General features: G+C 60.7%; 2 protein-coding genes across 2 annotated transcripts; both read right to left on the reverse strand.

The window, feature by feature from the left end:
* Nucleotides 1–596: 596 nt before the first annotated feature.
* Nucleotides 597–3,240, reverse strand: FAM136A (family with sequence similarity 136 member A). The gene is made up of 3 exons (XM_077789215.1): nt 3,132–3,240; nt 1,339–1,479; nt 597–862 (listed from the first exon to the last, which is right to left on the reverse strand). Exons 1-3 carry the CDS (start codon nt 3,216–3,218, stop codon nt 674–676), a joined length of 417 nt encoding a protein of 138 aa, XP_077645341.1. The 5' UTR covers nt 3,219–3,240; the 3' UTR covers nt 597–673.
* A 2,820-nt stretch (nt 3,241–6,060) lies between these two features.
* On the reverse strand, nt 6,061–13,348 carry TGFA (transforming growth factor alpha). The gene is made up of 5 exons (XM_021545386.2): nt 13,318–13,348; nt 8,812–8,865; nt 7,533–7,647; nt 6,860–7,009; nt 6,061–6,352 (listed from the first exon to the last, which is right to left on the reverse strand). The coding sequence occupies exons 1-5, from the start codon at nt 13,346–13,348 to the stop codon at nt 6,061–6,063; spliced, it is 642 nt and encodes a 213-aa protein (XP_021401061.2).
* Nucleotides 13,349–27,502: the final 14,154 nt, after the last annotated feature.

The following is a 27,502-nucleotide window of genomic DNA, read 5'->3' on the forward strand; positions in this document are numbered from 1 at the left end:
CGGCATGGCCGCCATGCGGGCGGCGCGGCGGGGCGCGTGCTGGGGGCGTGAGTGCGCATGTGTGTGAGTGTGTGTGTGTGTGCACACGTGTGTGAGCGCACACGTGTGTCGTGTGTGTGTGTCCACATGTGCACACGTGTGTGTGTGTGCCCGTGTGTGAGCATCACCCCCCAATGCCCCCCCTTATCTGCAGAGTTCCCTCAGCACCCAGCCCGTCACCCCCTCACAGCCCCCATTGCTCCCAGTGCCCCCCAGTTCCCCCATCACCCCCAGTGCCCCCATCTCCTGCAGTGTCTCCTCAACATCCACCCCCTCACCCCCAGTTCCTCAGTGCCCCCGTTCCCCACTGCCCAAATCACCCCCAGTCCCCCACATCACCCTGTTCCCCCAGTGCCCCCATACCTCCCATGCCCCCATTACCCTCAGTTTCCCCCATAACCCCCAGTTCCCCCTGTCCCCCCATAACCCGCAGTGCCCCCCAGTCCCCCAATCACCCCCAGTTCCCCCCATCACCCTGTGCCTCAATCACTGCCAATGCCACCCAATCACCCCCAGTTCCCCCATCACCCCCAGTCCCCCAGCACGCCCGCGGTCGGTGGAGCTGCCACCTGGCCTTTAATGAGCGCGGGGTGTCCCGGGGTGTCCCCGGGGTGTCCCCGGGGTGCCCCCGCGGTCACTGCTGGATGCTGGCCAGCCCGTCCCGCATCTTCCTGGCCATGGCGGGCACGAGGCGCAGGTGCTGCTCCCCGCAGGTGGCCAGGCAGGCATCCAGCTGGCCCCGCACACGCGGCTCCGAGCCCCCCGCGTCCAGCGCGTCCTTGGCCTGGTCCGAGCACTGCAGCGAGCAGCGGCTCAGCCGGTCCTGGGGGCAGCAGGGTCAGCGGGGCTGGGGGAGAATGGGGGGACTGGGAGCACATTGGGGGGATCAGGGGAGGGACTGGGGTGGGGTTCATGTCCTGCCTAGGGTCCCAGTGCTGTCCCCAGGGGTCTCAGGGGGTTCCAGTGCTGTCCCCAGGGGTCCCAGTGCTGTCCCAGGGGTCCCAGGCAGGATCCTGATGCTGTCCCAGGGGTCCTGGTGCTGTCCCCAGGGGTTCCAGGGTGGGTCCTGGCGCTGTCTCAGGGGTCCCAGGGGTCCCGGTGCTGTCCCAGAGGGTCCTGGTGCTGTCCCAGAGGTCCCAGGGGTCCCGGTGCTGTCCCAGAGGGTCCCGGTGCTGTCCCAGGGGTCCCAGGGTGGGTCCCGGTGCTGTCCCAGGGGTCCCAGGCGGGGTCCCAGTGCTGTCCCAGGGGTCCCAGGCGGGGTCCCGGTGCTGTCCCAGGGGTCCTGGTGCCTGCGCTCACCTGGAACTGCTCCAGCTCGGCGGTGACGATGGCCTGGGCGCGGGCCAGGGGCGCGTGGCAGCGCTCGATGCAGCGCTGCACCTCCTGCATGGAGGCCGCTGCGTCCTCGCAGCAGCGCGCGCTGCAGCGGAACATGGCGCCCTGGGGACACGGGGCACGAGGGGTTAACGGGGGACACAGGGCACGAGGAATTAATAGGGGACACCCTGGGGACACGGGGCATGAGGGGTTAACGGGGGACACAGGGCACGAGGAGTTAATAGGGGACACCCTGGGGACACGGGGCATGAGGGGTTAACGGGGAAACAGGGGACACAGGGAAAACAGAGGACACTCTGGGGACATGGGGCATGAGGGGTTAATGGGGAAACACGGGACAAGGGGGTACACCCCAGGGGCACCAAGGGTCAGGGGGTTAATGGGGGGCACCCTGGGGACACTCCGGGGACACTCCCAGGTGAGGGGGACACTGGGGACACGGTGGAGAAGGGTGACCCCCAGGGCCATGGAGGGAAGGGGGGGTCACAAGGGGTCAGTGGGGTCAGTCTGGGGGTCCCAGCCCCCTTGGGGGGACCAGCCGGGTGTGCCCTGAGCAGGGGGGGGCACAGGGAATGAACTGGGGGGCACAGAGAATGGAATTTGGGGGGGGGTCTCAGTGGTTTAGGGGGTGTCAGGGTGTGTATGGGAGGGGGTCGCAATGAATTTGGGGGGGTCACAGTGATTTGGGGGATCTCAGGAGGTGTATAGGGAGGTCACAATGAATTTGGGGGGGTTTCAGTGAATTGCGGGGGTGTCAGGGAATTTGAGGGGGAGGTCTCAGTGATTTGAGGGGTGTCAGGGTGTGTATGGGAGGGGGTCACAATTAATTTGGGGGGATTTCAGTGATTTGGGGGAGGTCTCAGGGTGTGTATGGGGGGTCTCAGGGTGTGTATGGGAGGAGGTCACAATGAATTTGGGGGGATCTCAGTGATTTGGGGGGGGTCTCAGCCTGTGTATTGAATTTGGGGGGATTTCAGTGATTTGGGGGGGTCTCAGTGATTTGGGGAGGTCTCAGGGTGTGTATGGGAGGAGGTCACAATGAATTTGGGGGGATTTCAGTGATTTGGGAGGGGGGTCTCAGGGTATGTATTGAATTTGGGGGGATTTCAGTGATTTGGGGGGGAGTCTCAGCCTGTGTATTGAATTTGGGGGGATCTCAGTGATTTGGGGGGGGTCTCAGGGTGTGTAATGAATTTGGGGGGATCTCAGTGATTTGGGGGGGGGGTCTCAGGGTGTGTAATGAATTTGGGGGGATCTCAGTGATTTGGGGGGGATCTCAGGGTGTGTATTGAATTTGGGGGGATCTCAGTGATTTGGGGGGGGTCTCAGGGTGTGTATTGAATTTGGGGGGGGGTCTCAGCCTGTGTATTGAATTTGGGGGGATCTCAGTGGTTTGGGGGGGTCTCAGGGTGTGTAATGAATTTGGGGGGATCTCAGTGATTTGGGGGGGTCTCAGCCTGTGTATTGAATTTGGGGGGATCTCGGTGATTTGGGGGGGGTCTCAGCCTGTGTATTGAATTTGGGGGGATCTCAGTGATTTGGGGGGGGGTCTCAGCCTGTGTATTGAATTTGGGGGGATCTCAGTGGTTTGGGGGGGGTCTCGGGGCCGCTCCCGGCGCTGCCCGGGGCACCCACGTGTGTTGGGGTCGGGGGTACCGCCGCAGCCCCGGGCGGGCGCGGACCCCTCCCGGCGTGTCCCCCGGTGTCCCCCGGTGTCCCCCGGTGTCCCCCGGTGTCCCCCGGTGTCCCGGTACCTGCATGGCGCGGATCTGCTCCCGCTCCAGCCCCTGCACCGCGCTCTCCACCGCGGCCTGCACCCGGCCCTGCGCCGCCTCCGCCATGGCCCCCTGAACCCGCCTTAAACCCGCCCTGGACCCGCCTTAAACCCACCTTAAACCCGCCCTGAACCCGCCTTAAACCCACCTTAAACCCGCCCTGAACCCGCCCTGAACCCGCCTTAAATCCGCCTTAAACCCGCCCTGAACCCGCCCTAAATCCGCCTTAAACCCGCCTTAAACCCGCCCTGAACCCGCCCTAAATCCGCCTTAAACCCGCCCTAAACCCGCCCTGAACCCGCCCTAAATCCGCCTTAAACCCGCCCTAAATCCGCCTTAAACCCGCCCTGAACCCGCCTTAAACCCGCCCTGAACCCGCCTTAAACCCGCCCTGAACCCGCCCTAAACCCGTCCTAAACCCGCCTTAAACCCGCCCTAATCCCACCCTAATCCCGCCCTAAACCTCGCCCCGAACCGCCCTAAACCCGCCCCAAAACTGACGAGAATCGTCCCAAAAACCCGCCCCAAACGTGAGGGAAACCGTCCCAAAAACCCACCCCAAACCTGAGGAAAACTGCCCCAAAATCCGCCCCAAACCTGAGGAGAATCGTCCCAAAATCCGCCCCAAAACCTAAGAGGAACCACCCCAAAACCCACCCCAAAACCCACCCCAAACCTGAGGAGAATCGTTCAAAAACCCGCCCCAAAACTGAGGAAAACCGCCCCAAAACCTGAGGGGAACCGCCCCAAAACCCGCCCCAAACCTGAGGGGAACCGCCCCAAAATCCACCCCAAATCTGGGGGGAACAGCCCCAAAAACCCGCCCCAAAACCGGCCCCAAACCTGAGGAGAATCGTTCAAAAACCCGCCCCAAACAGGAGGGGAACCGCCCCAAAACCTGAGGAAAACCGCCCCAAAATCTGCCCCAAAACTCGCCCCCAAATCCGCCCCAAACCTGAGGGGAACCGCCCCAAAAACCCGCCCCAAAACTGAGGAGAATAGTTCAAAAACCGCCCCAAAACCTGAGGAAAACCGCCCCAAAATCCGCCCCAAATCTGAGGGGATCCGCCCCAAAACCTGAGGGGAACAGCCCCAAAACCCACCCCAAAACCCGTCCCAAAACCCACCCCAAAACTGAAGAGAATCGTTCAAAAACCCACCCCAAACCTGAGGGGAACTGCCCCAAAACTGAAATTGTCCCAAACCTGCCCCAAAACTGCCAGAAATTGTCCCAAAACTGCTGAGAATCGCACCAAAATTGCCAGAAATTGCCCCAAACCCACTGAGAATCCCCCAAAACTCCTGAGAATTGTCCCAAAACTACTGAGAATCTCCCCAAAACCACCCAAAAAAATGTCCCCACATCTCCAGGAGAATCCCAAAACTGAGAGGAATTGCCCCAAAACCTCCAGGACCACCCCAAAACTGCCGGGAATTGCCCCAAACCTGCCCCAAAATGGGGTGGGCTGACCCCAAAACTTGAAATATGAACATCAGGATTGAAAATTTGGGATGAAATAATGGGAAAACGGGGCTGAGCCCAAAACTGGGCTTCAAAATTTGGGATAAAATAATGGGATAATGGGGCTGAGTTTATTATTGGGACATTTGGCTTCAAAATTTGGGATGAAATAATGGAATAATGGGACTGAGATAATAATTGGGGATCAGGGATTGAAAATTTGGGATGAAATAATGGGAAAACGGGGCTGAGCCCAAAACTGGGCTTCAAAATTTGGGATAAAATAATGGAAAATGGGGCCGAGTTCATCATTGGGGTATAAAGGGATGGAAAATTTGGGATGAAAATTTGGGAATTTGGGGCTCAGCCATCCCTGGGAATATTCCTCCCACTCCCACTGTGGGATTCAGCATCTCCTTCCCGAATACCCCCCCAAAAAAACCCCAAACCACGGATTTCCTGAAAAAAATAAAGTGTTTTTACATCTTTTAACTAATCCAGATTTTCAGGATGGAAAAAAAAACCAAAACAACAAACCCAAGACCAGGGGATGACAAGAACATCTTTATAGGAATCAAAATTAATTTAAACCAGGCGAAATAAATTAAAACATTAAATATTAACTTTCAGTGCAACATATACAGAAGACATGAGAGTAACCATGACTTAAAAAAAAAAAACAAAACAAAAACAAAAAACCCCAAAACAAAAAACCCCAAAAAACAACCCCAAAACAGAGGGAAAAGCTCCGGGTTGGTTACTAAGGGGAGATGGAGGCTGTGCCTCCAGCCCGAGGAGGTTTCCTGGGATTTAAATTCATTTATTATTCATAAAAAGCCGGGATTTGACCCCAAAAAATGAGCCGGGGGTTTTTGTAGAAAAATAAATCCCCATCCTGGCGGGGGTTTGGGTTCAAATCCCGAAGATTTGGGGTTGAAAAATCCCGGGAAAACGACCCAAAAGTCGAGGGGAAACCCGGGAAAAGGCCGGGCAAGGGGGAAACGCCCCCAAAAAGGATCCAGAGCACGGGAGGGGGGAGGGGACGGGCCTGGGGGTCCCCCGGATGTCCCCAGGGGTCCCCAGGGGTCCCCAGGTGGTCCCGGGTCTGTCACACACCTGTGGGGACGGGAATGGCAGCGGTTACAGCCCCGGGTGTCACCTGTCCCAGGTGTCCCCTGTGTCCCCAGTGTCCCCTGGTGTCCCCTCACCTGTCCCCTGTGTCCTCAGGTGTCCCCCCCCATCCCAGGTGTCCCCTCACCTGTCCCAGGTGTTCCAGATGTCCCCTGTGTCTCCTCATCTGTCCCCTGTGTCCCTTCACCTGTCCCTGGTATCCCCAGGTGTCCCATGGATGTCCCCAGGTATCCCCAGGTATCCCAGGTGTCTCGAGGTGTCCCATGGATGTCCCCAGGTGTCCCCAGGTGTCCCATGGATGTCCCCAGGTGTCCCTCACCTGTGTCGCTGTGGCAGCAGGACGCTCCCCCCTTGAGCAGCCCCCCCGGTTTCTCCTGTCACCCCCAGGTGTCCCATGGATGTCCCCAGCTGTCCCCAGGTATCCCGAGGTGTCCCATGGATGTCCCCAGGTGTCCCCAGGTGTCCCTCACCTGTGTCGCTGTGGCAGCAGGACGCTCCCCCCTTGAGCAGCCCCCCCGGTTTCTCGGGGCCGGCTCCGGGCTCGCGGCACCAACCGGGACAGGGACAGGGACAGGGACAGGGACAGCGCTTCCGCAGGCGGCAGCAGCTGGGGACAGGGACAGGACATGGGGACACTGGGGACACTGGGGACAGGGACATGGGCACAGGGGACACAGAGAATGGGGACAGGGATGGGAATGGGGACAGGGATGGGAATGAGGACAGGGATGGGAATGGGGACACGGGAATGGGGACCCAAGAACAGGGATGGGGACAGGGACTGGGAGAGGGATGGGACAGGGAATGGGGACAGGGAGTGGGGACACAGGGACAGGGATGGGGACACAGGGATGGGGACACATGGAATTGGGACACGGATGAGACAGGGAATGGGGACATGGTGACAGGGAATGGGGACACAGGGACGGGGATGGGGACACAGGGAATGGGGACAGGGATGAGACAGGGAATGGGGGACACAGGGACAGGGATGGGACAGGAATGGGACAGGAATGGGGACAGGGATGGGATAGGGATGGGACAGGGATGGGGACAGGGATGGGGACAGGGACGGGGCCAGGGCTGTCCCCAGGAGCTCCCCGGTGGCACTCACTGCACCAGGACGCAGACGGTGACGAGCAGCGCCGAGGCCACCACGGCCACCACCAGCAGGGCCGTGATGGTCTGCTTCTTCTGGGTGGCTGCCACCACGGCCAGCAGGTCAGCGTGCTCGCAGCGTGTCCCCACGTACCCCGAGTGACACCTGGGGACACACAGGGACACAGAGCAGGTCAGCATGTCCCCACGTACCCCGAGTGACACCTGGGGACACAGAGCAGGTCAGCGTGTCCCCACACACCCCGAGTGACACCTGGGGACACACAGGGACACAGAGCAGGTCAGCATGTCCCCACACACCCCGAGTGACATTGACCCCACAGTTTTGGGGTTTCCCCAGTGACCACACAGTTTTGGGGTGGGGATCTGGGGTGTCCCAGCCCCCTGAGCCCACATTTTGGGGTGTCCCAGGTTTGGGTACTCACACGCAGGCAGGTTTCTCCTGACCCCACAGTTTTGGGGTTGGGATTTGGGGCACTGACCCCACGGTTTTGGGGTCGGGGTTTGGGGTGTCCCAGCACCCTGACCCCACATTTTGGGGTGTCCCAGGTTTGGGTATTCACACGCAGGCGGGTTTCTCCTGACCCCACAGTTTTGGGGTCGGGATCTGGGGTGTCCCAGCCCCCTGAGCCCACATTTTTGGGGTGTCCCCGTTTTGGGGTACTCACACGCAGGCGGGTTTCTCCTCCTGCACCAGGAAGCGGCAGGAGCCGTGGAAGCAGAAGTGCCGGTGCGAGTCGGGGCACTCGTGGAAGTGCGACCGCACGGCCGCCGCCACCGGAGCTGCGGAAACCGCCCGGAGAACGGCGATGCTGGGGCATCCAACACCGCCGGGGGTCCCCAAAAAACGGGATCCCACCGGGGAGCGGCCCCCGAAAACGAGATTTCCCACCCTGAAAGATTTCCCACCCCAAAAAATTTCCCACCCCAAAAGGAGATCTCCCATCCAAAAAGGAGATTTCCCACCCCAAAAAGGAGATTTCCCATCCCAAAAAGGAGATTTCCCACCCCAAAAAGGAGATTTTTCCACCCCAAAAGGAGATTTCCCATCCCAAAAGGAGATTTCCCACCCCAAAAGGAGTTTTTCCCACCCCAAAGGGTGAGCAGAGCTGCTTTGGGGCTCATTTCAGCCACCCCAAATCCCTCCCAGCCGGCTCCTGCCTCAACAATCCCTCAGGAATTTCCTAAAGAGCTTAAAAGGGCGGAGGAGGGAGCCCAGCCCGCTCCTGTTTCCCATTAAATCCCACAAAATCCCGTTCAGTCCCCCCTGGTTCGAATTATCCCCCGGAAGGGAAGATCCTGCTGGGAATGTTTGGGATCGAGGCACTTCCGACCCAGCCCCGGCTCCCCAGCCCCATTTAGGGCAGCCCCAAAAAGGGGATTAAACCCTGGGATGTGGGATGGGATTGGGATGTCCCCGTGTCCCCAGAGCTGGAAAATCCACCCTGGGATGTCCCCGTGTCCCCAACTCTGGAAGAGCCAACCTCTGGGAAGAGCCACTCCCATCCCTAAAGGAGATTTCCCATCCCAAAAGGAGATTTCCCATCCCAAAAAGGAGATTTCCCACTTTAAAAGGAGATTTTCCACCCCAAAAAGGGATTTCCCATCCCAAAAGATTTCCCATCCCAAAAGTGTTTCTGGCTCCAGGAAGGAAAGGGATTTATTTTTGGGACCAGAAACCCTTTATTTTTTGGGAACAAAACCCCTTTTTTGGGACCAGAGACCCTTTATTTTTTCGCACCAGAATCCCTTTGTTTTTGGGACCAGAAACCCTTGTTTTTTAGGACCAGAACCCCTTTTTTTGGACCAAACCCCTTTTTTTTTGTGGCCCGCTTTTCCCCTTGGAATTTGGGGCCAGGATCCCACCCGGGTCCCCGTTACCCCACTGAGGGGAGGGTTGGGGTGCCAGAAAACCCCAAAATCTCCCCAATTTTTGGGGTCACTCACCGCTCCGGCCGGCCGTGCTGTTGTCCAGTGCGTGGCACGCGGCCAGCAGGACACCTGGGGGGGGACACGGGGGTCAGCCACAAAAAACCCCAAAAAACCCCCAAAAAACCCCACGGGGAGGATTTAAGGTGGACAAAACCACCCCAAAACGTTGATGGAAAATGCAGGAATTTGAAGGAAATGTTTAAGGAAACGTCTCAAGGGGGTTTTTGCTTTTTGGAGGAAAAATAGCCAAGATTTTAAAGGAAAATTCCTCAAGATTTTAAAGGGAAATTCCCCAAGATTTTAAAGGGAAACTCAGAAATTCCCTGTAGGGGTGGCATTATGGGGTCCTGGCAGGAATGAACCCCCACCAAAGGAAACTTTGAGGAAAAATCTCCAAGATTTTAAAAGGAAAATCTCCAAGATTTTTAAGGAAAAAGAAGGAATTCCCTGTGGGGGTGGAGTTATGGGGTCCTGGCAGGAATGACACCTTTGAGTGACCCCTCGAAGTCCATCATTTTTTAAAGAAAAATTGCGGAATTATGGGGTGGAATTATGGGGTCCTGGGATTGACCAATTTCCTGGGATTGACTGCTTTCCCGGGATTTTCTCAGGACTGACCAATTTCCCGGGATTGATTTTTCCTGGGATTGACCAATTTCCTGGGATTTTCCCAGGATTTTCCCAGGACTGACCAACTTCCTGGGATCTGACCCCGTTTCCCTCCCGATTTGGATCCAACGGCGCGGAAACGGCGGCGGGAGGGAGGCGGAGCCTGGGGCGGCGCATCCGGCAGATCCCGGTGCCACCGGATCCCCGGGATCCACCCAGGGACCCACCGGATCTCTGGGATCCACCCAGGGACCCACCGGATCTCTGGGATCCACCCAGGGACCCACTGGATCTCCGGGATCCACCCAGGGACCCACCGGATCTCCGGGATCCACCCAGGGACCCACTGGAGCTTCGGGGATCTGCCACAGCTTTAGGGATACTCCACAGTCTCAGGGACCCACTGGAGCTTCAGGAATCCACCAGGGCTTCAGGGATTCACCACAGCCTCAGGAGCTTTAGGGATCCGCCGGGGTTTTAGGGATCCAGCACAAATCCAGGGATCCACCACAGCTCCAGGAACTCACTGCAGCTTCAGGGATCCACTGGAGCTTCAGGAATCCTCCATAGCTTCAGGGATCCACTGGAGCCTCAGGGAACCTCCATAGCTTCAGGGAACCATTGGTGCTCCAGGGATCATCCATGGTTTTAGGGATCCACTGGAGCTTCAAGGGCCCTCCATGGCTTCAGGGAACCACTGGAGCTTTAGGAATCCTCCATGGCTTTAGGGATCCACTGCAGCTTCAGGGATCCCCCATGGCTTCAGGGATCCACCAGAATCTCAGAGATCATCCATGGCTTCAGGGATCCACGGGAGCTTCAGGGATCCTCCACGGCTTCAGGGATCCTCCACGGCTTCGAGGATCCACCGGCGTCTCAGAGATCATCCACAGCTTCAGGGATCCACTGGACCATCAGGGATCCTCCCCAGTTGCCCCAGTTTCTCGCAGCCCTCAGGAATTCTCCGCTCCCATCCCAGCCCTGCCCATTTTCCCACCTCGGGCCTTCTTCCGGGCTGGGTTTTTGGGAAGCGCGCCGCCACTGCCGGGATTCTGGGAATGGCTCATCCCGGTGGCATGGGTGGGCATCCATCCCCTGGCATCCCGGTGGGATCAGTGCATGTCCATCCCCTGGGCATCCCAATCCTGAGTGGGCGTCCGTCCCCCTGGGAATTCTGTTGGAATTAGTGGGTGTCCATCCCCTGGCATTCCATTGGGATCAGTGGGCATCCACCCCCCTGGCATCCCAGTCCTGAGTGGGTGTCCTTTCCCTGGCATCCCAGTCCTCAGTGTGTGTCCATACCCTGGGAATTCTGGTTGGATCAGTGGGCATCCATCCCCTGGCATCCTGGTTCTGGGTGGGCATCCATCCTCTGGGCATTCCGGTGGGATCATTGTGTGTCCATCCCCTTGGCGTTCTGGTTCTGAGATGGCATCCATCCCTTGGGGAATTCCAGTTCTGGGTGGGCGTGCATCCCCTGGGCATTCCGGTGGGATCAGTGGGCATCCATCCCCTGGCATCCCTGTTCTGGGTGGGCATCCATCCCCTGGGCATCCCAGTGGGACCAGTGGGCATCCATCCTCTGGGCATTCCGGTGGGATCACTGCGTGCCCATCCCCTTGGTGTTCTGGTTCTGAGTCCAGTTCTGGTTCTGGCATCCATCTTTTGGGAAATTCCAGTTCTGGGTGGGCATCAATCCCCATTGGCATTCCAGTGGGATCATTGTGTGTCCATCCCTGGGCATCCCAGTTCTGGGTGGGCGTCCATCCCCTGGCATCCCAGTGGGACCAGCGGGCATCCATCCCCTGGCATCCCTGTTCTGGGTGGGCATCCATCCCCATTGGCATTCTGGTGGGATCATTGTGTGTCCATCCCTGGGCATCCCAGTTCTGGGTGGGCGTCCATCCCCTGGGCATCCCAGTGGGACCAGTGGGCATCCATCCCCTGGGCATTCCGGTGGGATCACTGCGTGTCCATCCCCTTGGCGTTCTGGTTTTGAGTCCAATTCTGGTTCTGGCATCCATCTTTTGGGAAATTCCAGTTCTGGGTGGGCATCCATCCCCTGGGCATTCCATCTCCTCCGTTCTCCTCGTCAGCTCCTCTCCGTGGGCAGGTGGGAATCCCAGCCCTCATCCCCGATCCCGGCCCTCGGGATGTTTTCCGTGCCTGGGCCCTGCGTGGGGACACCGGGCACCCCCTGGACACTCGGACAGTCCCGGCTGGAGCCCCGGCGTGGGGCTGGACACTCGGACAGTCCCGGCTGGAGCCCCGGCGTGGGGCTGGACACTCGGACAGTCCCGGCTGGAGCCCCGGCGTGGGGCTGGACACTCGGACAGTCCCGGCTGGAGCCCCGGCGTGGGGCTGGACACTCGGACAGTCCCGGCTGGAGCCCCGGCGTGGGGCTGGACACTCGGACAGTCCCGGCTGGAGCCCCGGCGTGGGGCTGGACACTCGAACAGTCCAGGCTGGAGCCTTGGTGTGGGGCTGGACACTCGGACAGTCCGGCTGGAGCCTTGGTGTGGGGCTGGACACTCGGACAATCCCGGCTGGAGCCCCGGCGTGGGGCTGGACACTCGGACAATCTGGCTGGAGCCCCGGCGTGGGGCTGGACACTCAGTCCAGGCTGGAGCCCCGGCGTGGGGCTGGACACTCGGACAATCCCGGCTGGAGCCCCGGCGTGGGGCTGGACACTCGGACAGTCCAGGCTGGAGCCTTGGTGTGGGGCTGGACACTCAGTCCAGGCTGGAGCCCCGGCGTGGGGCTGGACACTCGGACAATCCCGGCTGGAGCCCCGGTGTGGGGCTGGACACTCGGACAGTCCAGGCTGGAGCCTTGGCGTGGGGCTGGACACTCGGACAGTCCAGGCTGGAGCCTTGGCGTGGGGCTGGACACTCGGACAATCCCGGCTGGAGCCCCGGTGTGGGGCTGGACACTCGGACAGTCCAGGCTGGAGCCTTGGTGTGGGGCTGGACACTCGGACAATCTGGCTGGAGCCCCGGCGTGGGGCTGACCCAGCGCCGCTCGGTTTTCCAGCCCCATCCCACCCCGTTCTCCGGGATCACCGGGAATCTCTCCCTCCCGAGCCTTCCCACGGCGCTCCCAGCCGCTCCATCCCGCGAATTCCCAGCCGCGCTTCTCCGCTATCGCCGCGTCCGTTCCCCGCTCCAAATTCCCTCCGGAGCCGCCCGGCCGCGATCGCCGCCGGCAGCCGGAGCGGTTCCCCCTCTCCTTCCCCGCATCCCGGGTGGATCCGCCGGGGCTCGGATCCCACCGGGAATGGGAATTCCCGGGAGCGGGGCGCTCAGACGGGCGGGGAACCGCGCCGGCACCGGAGAGAGCCCCGGAGCCACGGGAACGGGCAGCAGCGGCAGAGAACGGGACACGGGAGGACGGACACGGTGCTGGAGCCTCGGCAGCACCGGGACACGGCGGCCAAGCCCAGCCGCTTTCCCGGAGCGCCGCTTTCCCACCGGGACACCGGAGGGACACCGGCGGGGACGGCGGGACAAAGCTCCGGGATGCTGCCCTCGCTCCCCCGGGAGCATCCCCGCTCCCGTCCCGGCATCGCCCCGCTGCAGCCCGCAGCGCCCCCGCTTCCCTCCCGCAACTCCAATTAGCCCCCAGCCCTAATTAGCCGCTCTAATTAAGCGCCTGACCGCGGCCGTACTCACGCGTCGCGGCGGAGGCGCCTTTCCCACAGGGAGCGAACTTCGGGAGCGCCCGCGCGGGGGAATTTAATGGGAATTTTTAACGGGAATTTTTGACGGGAATTTCGCCGCATCCCCGCGGTTCACGGAGCCGAGCCCCCGAACCCGCCCGCAGAGCCCCCCGAGCCCCGGCAGCGGCGCTGCCCCCGGCGGGTCCGGCCGGGCGGGGGGCGCGGAGCCCCCGGGCCGAGCCCCCCGCACCTACCGAGGGCGAGCGCGGCCGGGCCGCCCGCCATGGCGGGGCTGCACCGGAGCGAGCGGGGCCGGGGCCGGGCCGGGCCGGGCGGGCGCTGGCGGCGGGGCCGAGGGCGGCTCCGCCCGGCGGAAATGGGCGGCACCGGCCCGGCCGGGGCGGGGACAGCGCGGGCAGGGCACCGCCGGACAGCCCCGGAGCCCGGGACACACCCCCGGGACCCCCGGACACCCCCCGGGAGACACCCCGGGACCACCCGGACACCCTCCGGGACACACCCCCGGGACACCCCCGGGAGACACCCCCGCGACCCCCGGGACACACCCGCGGGACCCCCCCCGGGACCACCGGGACACACCCCCGGGACCACCCGGACACCCCCCGGGACACACCCCCGGGACCACCGGGACACCCCCCGGGACACAACCCCGGGACCCCCGGACACCCCCCGGGAGACACCCCGGGACCACCCGGACACAGCCCCGGGACCCCCCGACACCCCCCGGGACACAACCCCGGGACCCCCGGGACACAACCCCGGGACCACCCGGACACAACCCCGCGACCCCCGGGACACAACCCCGGGACCACCCGGACACACCCCGGGACACAGCCCCGGGACCCCCGGACACCCCCCGGGACACGCCCCCGGGACCCCCCCGGGACCACCGGGACACACCCCCGGGACCACCCGGACACAACCCCGCGATCCCCGGGACACCCCCCGGGACACACCCCCGGGACCGCCCCGGGACCACCGGGACACACCCCCGAGGTCCCCCGAACACCCCCAGCTGCGCAGAGAACCCCCCAGACCCCCTGAACCCCCCTATCCATGGACCCTCCAACACCCCTTGGACCCACCCCCCCCCCGGACCCCCCAACCCTCTGGACCCCCTGCCCTTGGTCCCCCTGGACTTGTCTGTGCCCCACAAGGACCTGCAGCCCCCGGAACCCCCAAACCTCCCCTAAAACCGGCCCTGGCCCCCCCGGGACCCCCACGGTCCCCCCGGTGTGCAGTCCCTGCCCCTCCCCTGGTGCCACCCATGGGGGGACCCAGCCCCGGGTGTCCCCAGGGGATCCCCCCGCCCCTCCAAGGCTAAATTCTGGGGTCACCCTGTGTCACCCACATGGGGAGCCCTTGGCCCCAGCTCGGTGTCACCCCCGAGGAGTTGGGGGGGGGCCAGGAGGGACCAGCACCCCCCATGTGCCTCCCTGCCCCCCGCCCGTGCCTCCCAGATTGCCAAAGTCCTGCCAGCACATCCTGTGTCATCCCCAGCTGCTGCTGATCCCAGCCTCGGTCATCCCGAAATCTGCAGGGCCACCACCCCGCTGATCCCAACCTCGGTCATCCCGAAATCTGCTGATCCCACTATTGGTCATCCCGAAACCCATGGAGTTCCCACCCCGCTGATCCCACCCTTGGTCATTCCGAAACCCATGGAGCCCTGACCCCACTGACCCCACACTCCGTCATCCCAAAATCTGCTGATCCCATCCTCAGTCACCCCAAAATCTGCTGATCCCACACTCAGTCATCCCAAAACCCATGGAGCTCCCACTCCACTGAGCCCACCCTTGGCCATCCCAAAATCTGCTGATCCCATCCTCAGTCACCCCAAAACCCATGGAATTCCCACACTGCTGATCCCATCATCGGTTACCCCAAAATTTGCTGATCCCAGCCTTGGCTACCCCAAAATCTGCAGGGCCACCACCTTCAGTTGTCTCGAAACCCATGGAGCTGTTGCCCCACTGCTCCACCCTCAGTCACCCCAAAACCCACGGAGCCCTCGCCCCATTGATTCCACCCTTGGTCGTCCCAATTCAGCCAGCGGTGACCCAAATCTGGCCAGTGGTGACCCAAACCTGGCCAGCGGTGACCCAAACCTGGCCAGTGGTGACCCAAATGTCTGACCCGTGGAAGCCCCTGGGTGTGGGGCCAGGGGGGTTTGGGGAGGTCTGTGCCAGGCTGTGTGCCCCCCGTGTCCCCCCCGTGTCCCCCCCGTGTCCCCCCCGTGTCCCCCCCGTGTCCCCCCCGTGTCCCCCCCGTGTCCGCGCCGTGGGAGCCGCTCCGAGCCCCGGGGCGGGGCGGGCCGGCCCTGCCGCCGTTCCCGTTCCCGTTCCCGTTCCCGTTCCCGTTCCCGTTCCCGTTCCCGTTCCGTTCCCAGGTGATAGCATCTCCCCTCGGCACTTGAAAGCGGCTCTTTGAAGGGACCGGCAGCGGCGCCTCCCGAACCCCAGCGCCCCACGAGCCCCGGAGCCCCGGCACCTCGGCCCCCCAAAATCCCCAAATCCTCCCAGAACCCCGGCACCACGGCCCCCCAAAATCCCCAAATCCCCCCGTAACCCCGGCACCACGGCCCCCCAAAATCCCCCCGGAACCCCGGCACCTCGGCCCCCCAAAATCCCCAAATCCCCCCGAGCCCCGGCACCACAGCCACCCAAAATCACCAAATCCCCCCAGAACCCCGGCACCACGGCTCCCCAAAATCCTCCCAGAGCCCCGGCACCACGGCCAACATTCCTGACCCAGAAACCATTCCTGACCTCAAAAAACCTTCCTGATCTCAAAACCATTCCTGACCCCAAAACCATTCCTGACCCCAAAAACCATTCCTGACCCCAAAAAAACATTCCTGACCTCAAAAAACATTCCCGACCCCCACTGGTATTCCCAATCCCAAAAAACATTCCCGACTCCAAACAACATTTCCAACCCCAAGAAACATTCCTGATCCCCAAAAAACATTCCTGGCCCCCAAAAAACATTCCTCACCCCAAAAAACATTCCTGCCCCCCTACCAACACTCCCAAGCCCCAAAAAATGGGATTTTGGGATTTATCCAGGCTGGAGAGAAGACCCCAGTTAATGGGAGAAATTGCCCAAAAAAAAGGGATTTTGGGATTTATCCATGTTGGAAGGTGATATTTTGGACTCCTTCATGCAGGAACCAGTGGAAAAACCTGCCCAAAAATGGGATTTTGGGATTTATCCAGGCTGGAGGGTGACACTGCAGACCTCAGTAAATGGGAAAACCCACCCAAAAAATGGGATTTTGGGATTCAGGGGCTGCCAAACTCCCTCCGTGCCCCCACGGAGACGACTCCACCTCCCTGAGCCGTGCCGGGAACGCTCTCCTCGATCGGATTCTCGCCCCTCTCACTCTGCCCTGACTTCAATCCCTGATTTTTCAACGTGGCGACGAAAAAAAAAACCCTAAAAAAAAAAATAAAACCCAGGAAAAATGCCCCAAATCGCCGCGCTCCAGAACAAGGACGCTGTGTGCCGGGATCCTGCGGCCGCTGTTGATCTTGGATGGGGCAGGGGAAACTGAGGCCCGGGGCTCCCCCGGCCCTTCCCTGCCTCGCACAATCCCAAATTGTCGCCGCCGGGATGGTTTTGGCTCCTCGGCGGGACCCGGGATCCGGGCGGGGAGCGGGGGAATAAATCCGATGTTATTCCCAGGGGCGGGAATTCTGCTGGCCTGGGAGCTCGGGATGATCCCGTTCCTGCTGCCCCACCCGAATTTTGGGGGTCTGACCCATCCTGGGAGGGCAGCAAGTCTGACATCTCCCCCATCCCAAATTTTGGGGATCCATCCTGGGAGGGTAACATCTCCAGCATCTCCCCCATCCCAAATTTTGGGGGTCTGACCCATCCTGGGGCTGTTGATGGACAAGCAGCCCCTCCAATGTCCTTCTCATCCCAAATTTGGGGCTCTGACCCATCCTGGGGCTGGTTTTGGGAGGGCAGCACTTCTGATATCTCCCTCATCCCAAATTTTGGGGTTCTGGCTCATCCTGGGCTTGTTTTTGGACAGGCAGCACCCCCATCATCTCCCTCTTCCCGAATCTTGGGGTTCTGGCTCATCCTGGGCCTGTTTTGGGCTGGGCAGCACCTCCACCCCACTAAAAGTGGGGCTTTATTGGGAATTTTTTCCTGGCTTTATCTCACAGCTCCTGTTTTTCCGCCGCCTTAAAAGGCTCTTTCATAGCTGGGATTTTCCCCGTGAATGTCCATTTTATTCCAATTTTTTTTTTTTTTTTGCTTTCTTCCTTTCCTAAACATCTCCTCGGGGTTTTTCTCCCTTCCCACCCCTTTTCCCCCGCTCCCCCTTTTTCTGTGGACGTCCCGTTTTTTTGCCCCAAACCTCCATCAATGAAGGATTTTGGAGCGCTCCGAGCCTGGAGCTGCTCCGGGCTGGCAGCTCCCGGGAAAAAGTCAATATTGGCTCACTCAGCACCACGCTCCTCTCTCGGTGTTCTTATCCCTCTCCGGCAGCACGTCCTGGAGCGAGGCGGAATTCCCACCGGGAATCGGGCCGGGGCCGATCCCGCTCCGGCCGCGACCCCGCGGTGCCTCTGGCAGGTCCCTCTCGGGTGTTTTGGGGTTTCCCGGCTCTCCGCGGTCCCGGGGAGCCGCGTCCGGCCCTGCTGGGGACACTGGGGTCATTGAGCTGCACCCGCAGAGCACCCGGGCGGCCGCACGTCCAGCCGTGCCCTCAGAAACCCCAAATCCCTGCTCTGCTACTCCTCCTTCTGCTGGGGAACCCTCCAGGGCTTTGTGGTGGGACCCCAAACCCACATTCCACTTCTCCTGCTGGGGAACTCTCCAGGGCTTTGTGGTAGGACCCCAAACCCACATTCCAGTTCTTCTCCTTGGGAACTCTCCAGGGCTTTGTGGTGGGACCCCAAACCCACATTCCAGTCCTCCTTCTGCTGGGGAACCCTCCAGGGCTTTGTGGTGGGACCCCAAACCCACATTCCAGTTCTTCTCCTTGGGAACTCTCCAGGGCTTTGTGGTGGGACCCCAAACCCACATTCCAGTTCTCTGGACACCCTCCCAGTTCATGTGGGATGTCCCTGATGTCCATCTGAGGTGTCCAGGGTTTTGTGTCAGGACCCCAAACCCACACCCCATTTCTCGGGACACCCTGCAGGCTCAGTTGGGCTGTCCCCACATCCATCTGAGGTGTCCAAGGTTTTGTGCCGGGACCCCAGACCCACACCCCAGTTCTCGGGGACCCTCCCAGCTCAGGTGGATGTCCCTGATGTCCATCCGAGGTGCCCAGGGCTTTGTGCCAGGACCCCAGACCCACACCCCAGTTCTCGGGGACCCTCCCAGCTCAGGTCCCCGCGTCCCCCGGGGCTCGGGAAGCCTCCGGGGGTCCCTCGCTTCTCCCCGAGCCCCGGAGCGGGCGGGGCCCGGCGCTGTCCGGCCCGGACAAAGCCCCGGAAGGCGGCGGCGGCAGAACAGAGGCGCTCAGTGCCGCTGCCCCGGGCGGGCACAAGGCTGGCACTGTCCCCAGGCGGGACCTGTTTGTCCCCGGGCCGCCTGTTCGTCCGGCGCTCCCATTGTGCGGCCCCGCAGGAGCTGAGTCAGCGCCGCGGCCCCGCTCCCCACGCGCGACCGCTCGGGAATCCGCGCCCACTGCGGGGCGCGGGGGATTGGCACCTGGGGGGGCATCGGGACCTGGGGGGCATCGGGAACTGGGGGGCATCGGGACCTGGGGGGCATGGGGAGCTGGGGGGCATCGGGATCTGGGGGGCATGGGGAACTGGGGGGCATCGGCACCTGGGGGGGCATCGGGACCTGGGGGGCATCGGGAGCTGGGGGGCATCGGGAACTGGGGGGCATCGGGACCTGGGGGGCATCGGGACCTTGCGGGGAAATCGGGAGCTGGGGGGCATCGGGAACTGGGGGGCATCGGGACCTGGGGGGCATCGGGAACTGGGGGGCATCGAGAACTGGGGGGCATGGGGACCTGGGGGGCATCGGGAACTGGGGGGCATCGGGATCTGGGGGGGGTCATTGGCACTTGGGGGGACATTGGGATCTGGGGGAGCATCGGGATCTGGGGGGCATCGGGACTTTGCGGGGAAATCGGGAACTGGGGGGCATCGGGATCTGGGGGGGCATCGGGATCTGGGGGGGCATCGGGATCTGGGGGGCATCGAGACCTGAGGGGGCATCGGGACCTGGGGGGCACCGGGATCGGGGCGGGGCATTGGCACCTGGGGGTGACATCGGGACCTTGGGGCGACATCGGGACCTTGGGATGGTAGCTCGAGGATGGCACTTGTAGCCCGGGGATGTCACCGGTAGCTCGGGGATGGCACCGGTAGCTCGGGGATGGCACTTGTAGCCCGGGGGTGGCACCGGTAGCCCGGGGATGTCACCGGTAGCCCGGGGATGTCACCGGTAGCCCGGGGATGGCACCGGTAGCCCGGGGATGGCCCCCGCAGCTGGCGATGGCGCTGCCAGCACCCGAGCCAGGAGATTTGGGCCGTTCCCAGCCCCTGCGGGCGGCACCGGCGCCCCGGGGTGCGGCGGCAGAGCCGCTCGGGCCCGGCGATGGCGCACGGAGCTCTCCCCTCCTTCCCTCCCCGGGAACGGGGCAGGACGCCCGCGCCGCCTCCCACGGGAACGAGCGGAGGCCGGGGAGCCGCGGAGCCACGCGTGACTCAGCCCCGGGCGCGGCAGGAGCGGCCCTGCCCGGGAGGGGCACAGGCAGAACAGGTCCCGGCGCTCCCGCAGCTCCTCCGGGGAGCGGCGGAGCGAGGCCCCGGAGCTGCGGCCGAGGTTCCCAGGCGCTCACAGATCCCGCAGGTCTCGCACGGCTCACACCTGCGCTTCCCCGCGGAAACGCACCCGGAGGGGGAGGCTGCGAGCTGCTCCCCAGCCCGGCAAGGTCACGGCAGCGCAGCCGCTGCCGCCGGGCCCCAAACCACCCCAAAAATCTGGTTTGGGCTTGTTATGGGGCAGGGAAGAGCCACCAGACCCCAAACCACCCCACAGCTCTGATTTGGGCTCCTTGTGGGGCAGGGAAGAGCCACCAGACCCCAAACCACCCCACAGCTCTGATTTGGGCTCCTTGTGGGGCAGGGAAGAGTTACCAGACCCCAAAACACCCCAAAACTCTGGTTTGGGCTCCTCATGGGGCAGGGAAGAGCCACCAGACCCCAAACCACCCCACAGCGCTGATTTGGGCTCCTTGTGGGGCAGGGAAGAGCCATCACTGCCCCTCTGCCAGATGGAAATCCGGGAATTCCGTGTCCCCTCTCTCGGTGTCGCTGCTCCGGGCAGCCCTTGGTGACCCCACCGGGGACCCTCTGGCAGGAGGTGGCACCACGAGGATCCTTTCCAAAGGGAACGGGGAGCCGCCCCCTCCATCCCCACTTCGACCCCCGAGGGTGACACCCAGGGGACAGGGCAGGGACAGGGCAGGGACAGGGGACAGGATAGGGGACAGGGGACAGGGCAGGGACAGGGGACAGGGGACAGGACAGGGACAGGACAGGGACAGGGGGCAGGGGACAGGGGACAGGGGACAGGGCAGGGACAGGACAGGGGGCAGGACAGGGGACAGGGCTGGGACAGAGCAGGGGACAGGGCTGGGACAGGACAGGGGACAGGGGGCAGGGGACAGGACAGGGGACAGGACAGGGGACAGGACAGGGACAGGACAGGGACAGGACAGGGACAGGACAGGGACAGGACAGGGGACAGGGCAGGGACAGAGCAGGGGACAGGGCAGGGACAGGACAGGGGACAGGGGGCAGGGGACAGGACAGGGGACAGGACAGGGACAGGGGGCAGGGGACAGGACAGGGGGCAGGGCAGGGACAGGACAGGGGACAGGATAGGGGCCAGGGGCCAGGGCAGGGCCAGGGGCCAGGGGCCAGGGGCCAGGGCAGGCCCGGTCCCGGCCGTGCCAGCGCGGCGCTCCGGGCACGGCCGGAGCACAAACATTCCTCCGGGCAGAGCCGGGCCGGAGCCGCACTTTGCCCCGGCGACAACACTGAGCCGATTCTGCTGCGCTGCCAAACAAATCCGGGCGCTGGGACGGCGCCAGCGCTGGAACATTTCGAGTGCCAGGAGCGGCGCGGGCACGGCCCGGAGTCACCGGAGGGGACAAACCCGGTGGCGATGCCACCGCCGCCGCCAGGGCCGTGCCCGCCGGGCGCTGCGAGCGGAGGACGGCGCTGGAGCGAGGAGGGGAATGGGGCAGGGAGCAGGGATCGCTTTTCGGGGGATTGCTGCTGTTTTGGGGTCGTGTCGCAGATGTCGCCAGAAGGGACAGTCCCCGTGCCAGCTCTGTGCTGGTTTCTCCTGGGCGCACCGAGCTCCTCATCCTCATTTCCCCGTCACGGAAAAGGCACCGGGAGCGTTTCCCCGCCGGGATGGAGCGGAACCGGAGCTGCGGAGCCCTCGGGGCGCGCCCTGCTCGGTGTGGGCAGGCTGGGGAATCCTCTGCAGGCAGCCCCCAAAAACCCGGGAATCAGTAAAAACCAGGGGTAATAACGATCAATTATAACAGTGCGAGGAATCAGGAGAATAATGGAATAAGAATCAGAATAACGCAATTATTGATGACGATGATAATAATGATAGCAATAACGCTAATAATAATAATTTTTCTTCTCCATCACGCCAAGAAACTCGATTACAAAGCTCTCCACACGCACGGCAGCTCTGTGCCGGTTCCCAGGGATGCCAGCCCTGCTCGGATCCCAATCCAAGCCCCCGTCTCCGCCCGAATCCCCCCGCGGCCGCCCCGCCGCCCCTCACCCCGCTCCGGCTCAAAGGCAGCGCAAAGAACCAGGAGAGCAAAATTCCAGCCGGAGCATCACAAAGGCGGCTGACGTCGGGGAGGCGGAGGGCTCCGGGCCAGCAGAAGGGAAGCTGTGTTCGGAAAATGACAATTTCTGTCTAGGAAAGGCGGCTCTGAAAGGAGCCCTTCTGCAGGAGCCGGCGCGGAACAAGAAAAGCCTTTGAACGGCTCGGCCGGCGGCCAGCCCGCCGAAAAAAAATCCATGGACACGGATTTCTCCTGGCTCGGGAAACATCCCGGCACGGGGGGGATCCTGGAATCGTGCCCTGCTCCTGCTGGAGCCGGCAGAAAGGTGCCGATCCAGCGGGCGCAGCGCCGGGATCGCGGGGAGAACCGGAGAGAAATATTAAAAATAAAAGGAGAAAATCCCGATTTTCCCACATGCTCCTTCAGCTAGGGATTTTGGAATGTTTGTCCTGAGAGGAAATAACTCCAAGTTGTGCCAGGGGAGGTTTAGGTTGGATTTTGGGGAAATTCCTCCATGGGATATTGGGGAAATTCTCCATGGAATATTGGGAAAATTGTCCGTGGGATATTGGGGAAATTCTCCATGGGATATTGGGAAAATTGTCCGTGGGATATTGGGGAAATTCCTCCATGGGCTATTGGGGAAATTCTCCATGGGATATTGGGGAAATTCTCCATGGGAAGGGCTCTGCAGCCCTGGCACTGCTGCCAGGCGGGGTTCCCATTCCTGGTGGGATTTAAGGGTGGATGTGGCACTTGGGGACATGGCCAGCGGTGGCCCTGGCCGTGCTGGGGGAGGAGGTGACCTCAGAGGGCTTTTCCAGCCCTGGTGATTCCATGATCCCGAACGATTCCACGATCCCGGAGGATTCCCCGGGCTGGAAAACCCTTTTTAAAATTTTTATTTAGTTTTTTTTTGGGTGGCAGCTCCAGCCGGGAGGGTGGTGCCACCTCCTGGCATTCCCGGCCTTCTCCCGCCGGAGCCGCGGCGCTGGAGGATGCGCAGCCCCGCCAAGGGAAACTGAGGCACGGAGCGAGGGAATCCTCCTGGCGTGGAGCCCAAATCCCTGGCATTCCATGAAAATCCCTGCTGGATCTCTCGGCCGGCTCAGGGAGAGAGGATCAGGCTCCGAGGGGGCAGCTCTGCATCACTTAAATCCCAAAATAAACTTTTTTTTTTTTTGGATCTCTGAATCCCGTCCTGCCAGGGCGTGGACCATGATGGTGGCAGGGACACCTCCCGCTATCCCGGATTATCCCAGCCTGGCCTTGGGCACTTCCAGGGATTCAGGAATTCCATCCCAGCCCCTCCCCATCCCCAGAGCCAGGAATTCCTTCCCAAAATCCCATCCAACCTGGCTGTCTGGCAGTGGGAAGCACAGGATGGGGAATGGGTTGGGAGCACTCGTGAGGATGAGGACGCCGAGCCCGAGCTGTCCTTGCCCTTTGTCCTCCCCCAAACTCCACAAAAATCGGTTTTTTCCATGTTTTTCCGGCACTAGAGGGCTGCAGAGACCTGCGCTTGGCTCCAGCTCCTGAAGGAATACGGGAACCGCGGCTGCGGGCATGGGGTTGGATTTCCTCTCCTGGAAGGAGGATTTGGGATTTTGGGGTGCAGGGAAACGGGAGGCAAGGGAAGTTCTGTTCCTAAATCCCAAACCAGCCCGGCTGGTCCCCAGTGCCTGCCCAGAGCAGCGTTCTGGTGGGATCTGAGCATCACCCAGGACAGGACACCCCAGTCCCCCTGGAAAACTCACCCTGGGTTTGATCTTTGTACATTTAAGGGGACAAAAGTGGTGGTGGTGGTGGGGGGGAAGGAAAAAAGCTTTTCTTTTTTTCGTTTTTCTTTTTTTTTTTTTCTTTTGGCGTGTAAATGAATCCCATTTTGGCGCTGACTGCTGTCACAGAATTCACGAAATCTCAGAATTCACAGAATTCACAGAATCACCAGGGTGGAAGGGATGATCTTCAAGATCATCCATCCAACCCAGACCCAACGGCTCAACTCAACCCTGGCACCAAAGGAGAAAAAACCGGGAAAAAAAGGAAAAAGGCTTTTTTTGGCATGTAAATGAATCCCGTTTTTGGCACTGAGTTCACAGAATTCACAGAATTCATGGAATTACTGGCTTGGGAGAGACCTTCAAGATCATTGAGCCCAACCCAACCCCAACACCTCAACTCAACCCTGGCACCCAGTGCTACATCCAGGCTTTGTTAAACACACCCAGGGATGGTGAGTCCACCACCTCCTTGGGCAGAACATTCCAGAACTTCATCACTTTCTGTAAAAAACTTTTTCCTAACATCCAACCTCCTGTCCTTCCAGTGGGAAGCTCCTGTGGGGTCACTCCCCTGGAATTTTGGCTCCTCCTGAGGTTTCAGGAACCTTCAGCCACATCCTCGTGGTTGTTTCGGTGCTTGAGGGTCTGCCAGGATCTTTCCTCCAGCACCACTTCCCTAAAAGCCTCCATCCCACACATTCCTTGGAATCCCCTTCTTCTTCCCAGGGATCGTGGAGTTCCAGACTGGTTTGGGTGGGAAGGGACCTTAAATCCCACCCAGTGTCACCTCCACCACGGCAGGGACACCTCCCCCTGTCCAGGGTGCTCCAACCTGGCCTTGGACACCTCCAGGAGCACCACACCTTCCCTGGGCAACCTGCTGCAGCTCCTCACCAAAAAAAAAATATCCAAATTTTAACCCGAATCCTGAGGGAATTCGACCCTCAGGGCCCAGCACCAGTAAGGGAGGACACAGCAGGTGAGGGCTGTGAGGGCTTTGGACACTCTCAGGAGCTCCTTCTCCTAAAACCTCCCAAATCCCACCTGAGCAACCTCCAGCCCTTTCTCTCCTTGGATAAATTGATTTTATCCAGGTTTTTTTTCCCAGCAGGTGGCAGGGAGAGACCAGGGAAGCAGGAAGGGATGAGGAGGTGTGGGACCCCCGGGAGCACCTCGGCAGAGGGAATGGGTTCCTGCAGGAATTTATTTGGAATTTTATGCCTCTGGAGCAGAAAAATAATTTTTTTGGCTCTGCCTGAGGCTCAGGTTGTTGCAGAGCAAAATAATGTGGAATTATGGAATCATTTTGGTTGGAAAAGGCCTCTGGGATCGTTGATTCCAATCGTCCAGCACTGCCAAGGCCACATCCATGGTTAAATCCCCCCAGGAATGGGGACTCCACCCCAGTCAGGCCTGGACAATTCTTTCCATGAAGAATTTCCCTTAAATCCAACCCAAATTTCCCCTGGCACAACTTGAGGCCGTTCCCTTTTGTCTTCATGGAATCGTGGAATTATCCTCTTTAATCAATGAACAAATTAATCAATTTATCCCTCTTTCTCCCAGATGTAGTTAAAAATGAAAATTCACTTTAAAACCTCTTGGGAGGGCAGGCTATAAAATTCCCCCCCAAGTCTTGCGTGCTTTTATCCCATAATTTGCATTTTGGAAAGGGAAAAAGCAGCTTTTCCACAAGGCTCCCGCGTACAAATCCCAATTTGTTGCTTTCCATCAGGCCAAAACGCTCACTCCACTCCAGGTGCCTTAAAATTAAGAAGCTCCAGGTTTAAAGCAAGGAGAAAACTGGCAAGAAACCATCCCTGGATTCGTTCTAGGCTTGAAAAGCCCTGATTTAATTAATCTCCCTTCATCAGGAGCACGGAGCCGGTGTCTAATTGCGAGCTCGGTTGTCCAAGTGGTTGAGGAGTGGCTGGGGATGGAAGGGAGGGAAACGAGGCAGTGACGGATGCGAGGATTTTTGGATTTTTGGGAGCTCTGTCTCGTTGAGTCTTCTCGGGAAGCGGTTGGAAATCGGCTGCGAAGTCGTAAAAGGAAATTAAAAGACATAAAAACCCGGTTGAGGTAACGGGGAAAAGCCTGTGTGGAACGGGAGAAGTGGAGAGGAGCTGGGGAGCGGGGAGGAAACGCCTTGGAGGATGTTTAAATGTCCCGGGAAAACAGGGAAGGGAATCTTGGGATGGGTGGGGTGGGGAAGGACCTTAAATTCATCCCATCCCGCAGGGACGCCTCCCACGGTCCCAGCGTGCTCCAGCCTGGCCTTGGGCACTGCCAGGGATCCAGGGATCCCAGCTGCTCTGGGAATTCCATCCCAGCTCCTCTCCCAGGATTTCTTCCTAAAATCTAAACCTGCACATGGAGTCGTGGGTGGGTTTGGGTTGGAGGAGACCCCAAAGCCCATCCAGTCCCAGCACGGATCCCACACTTTGCACTGTCCCAGGTGGCTCCAGCCTGGCCTTGGACACTTCCAGGGATCCCAGCTGCTCTGGGAATTCCATCCTGGCTCCTCACCACCCTCACAGGAGGGAATTCCTGCCCAAAATCCCATCTAAACCTGCAAATGGAATCGTGGAATGGTTTGGGTTGGAGGGACCCCAAAGCCCATCCAGTCCCTCCATGGGTCCCCTCCCTTTCCACTGTCCCAGGTGGCTCCAGCTTGCCCTTGGACACTTCCAGGGATCCCAGCTGCTCTGGGAATTCTGTCCCAGCTCCTCACCCAATATTTCTTCCCAAAATCCCACCTAGATCTCCACATGGAATGCTTTGGGTTGGAGGGACCCCAAAGCCCATCCAGCCCCACCATGGTTCCCACACTTTCCATGGACCAGGGAACTCCAACCTGGCCTTGGACACTTCCAGGGATCCCAGCTGCTCTGGGAATTCCATCCCAGCTCCTCACCACATTCAGAGCCAGGAATTCCTCCCCGATATCCCACCCCATTCCCTCTGGCCGTGGGAAGCCATTCCTGTGTCTGTCTGTCCAGGCTCTTTCCAACTGTCTGTCCCCAGCTGCCAGAGCCTGGAAACTCCAGCATGACCGACTGAGAGCTGGGATTGTCCAGCCTGGAGAAGCTCCAGGGAGAGCTCAGAGCCCTGCCAGGGCCTGGAGGGGCTCCAGGAGAGCTGGAGAGGGACTGGGGACAAGGATGGAGGGACAGGACACTGGGAATGGCTTCACAGTTATGGAGAATGGGATCTGATGGGATATTGGGAAGGAATTCCTGGCTGTGAGGGTGGGAGGGGCTGGGATGGAATTCCCAGAGAAGGACATTGAGATCCCTGGAAGTGTCCAAGGCCAGGCTGGAGCAAGCTGGGATGTGGAAAACGTCCCTGCCCATGGGGCCAGGGATGAGCTTAAAGGTCTCTCCGATTCCATGATTCCACAACCTCGATCAGCCCAGAGCTGGATCCTCCCCCCCCGGATCTCCAGGCAAGCTCTGCCGGGCTCTGCTTTGTTTTCTGTTTACTCTTTTCTCTTCTCCTCCACTCATGAATATTTATCTGGAGCTCCAAAATAGCCAAGAGCACTTTAATCAGGGCCTATCTGCAGCCTAATCAGACTAATGAGGAAGTTCAGAGCCGGCTTAGCTCCTGCTGCAGGAGACCAAAGTTTGCTCCCAGCTCCGGGATGGAGTTTCCCAAAGCCTCTTTTGCATCTGCCCCAGTTCCCAGAAGAGGAAACCAGGATTTACTGCTCACATCTGGTGGTTTAGAGCTCCTCAGCTGGAGGCCAGGGAGTGCTGGAGATGCCACCAGAGCCAGGGTTGTCACCAGGAAATTACGGAATGAGTGCGGTGCTAATTCAGCCCA

Source organism: Lonchura striata, chromosome 32 (genome assembly GCF_046129695.1).
Source record: "Lonchura striata isolate bLonStr1 chromosome 32, bLonStr1.mat, whole genome shotgun sequence".
Taxonomy (NCBI): Eukaryota; Metazoa; Chordata; class Aves; order Passeriformes; family Estrildidae; genus Lonchura; species Lonchura striata.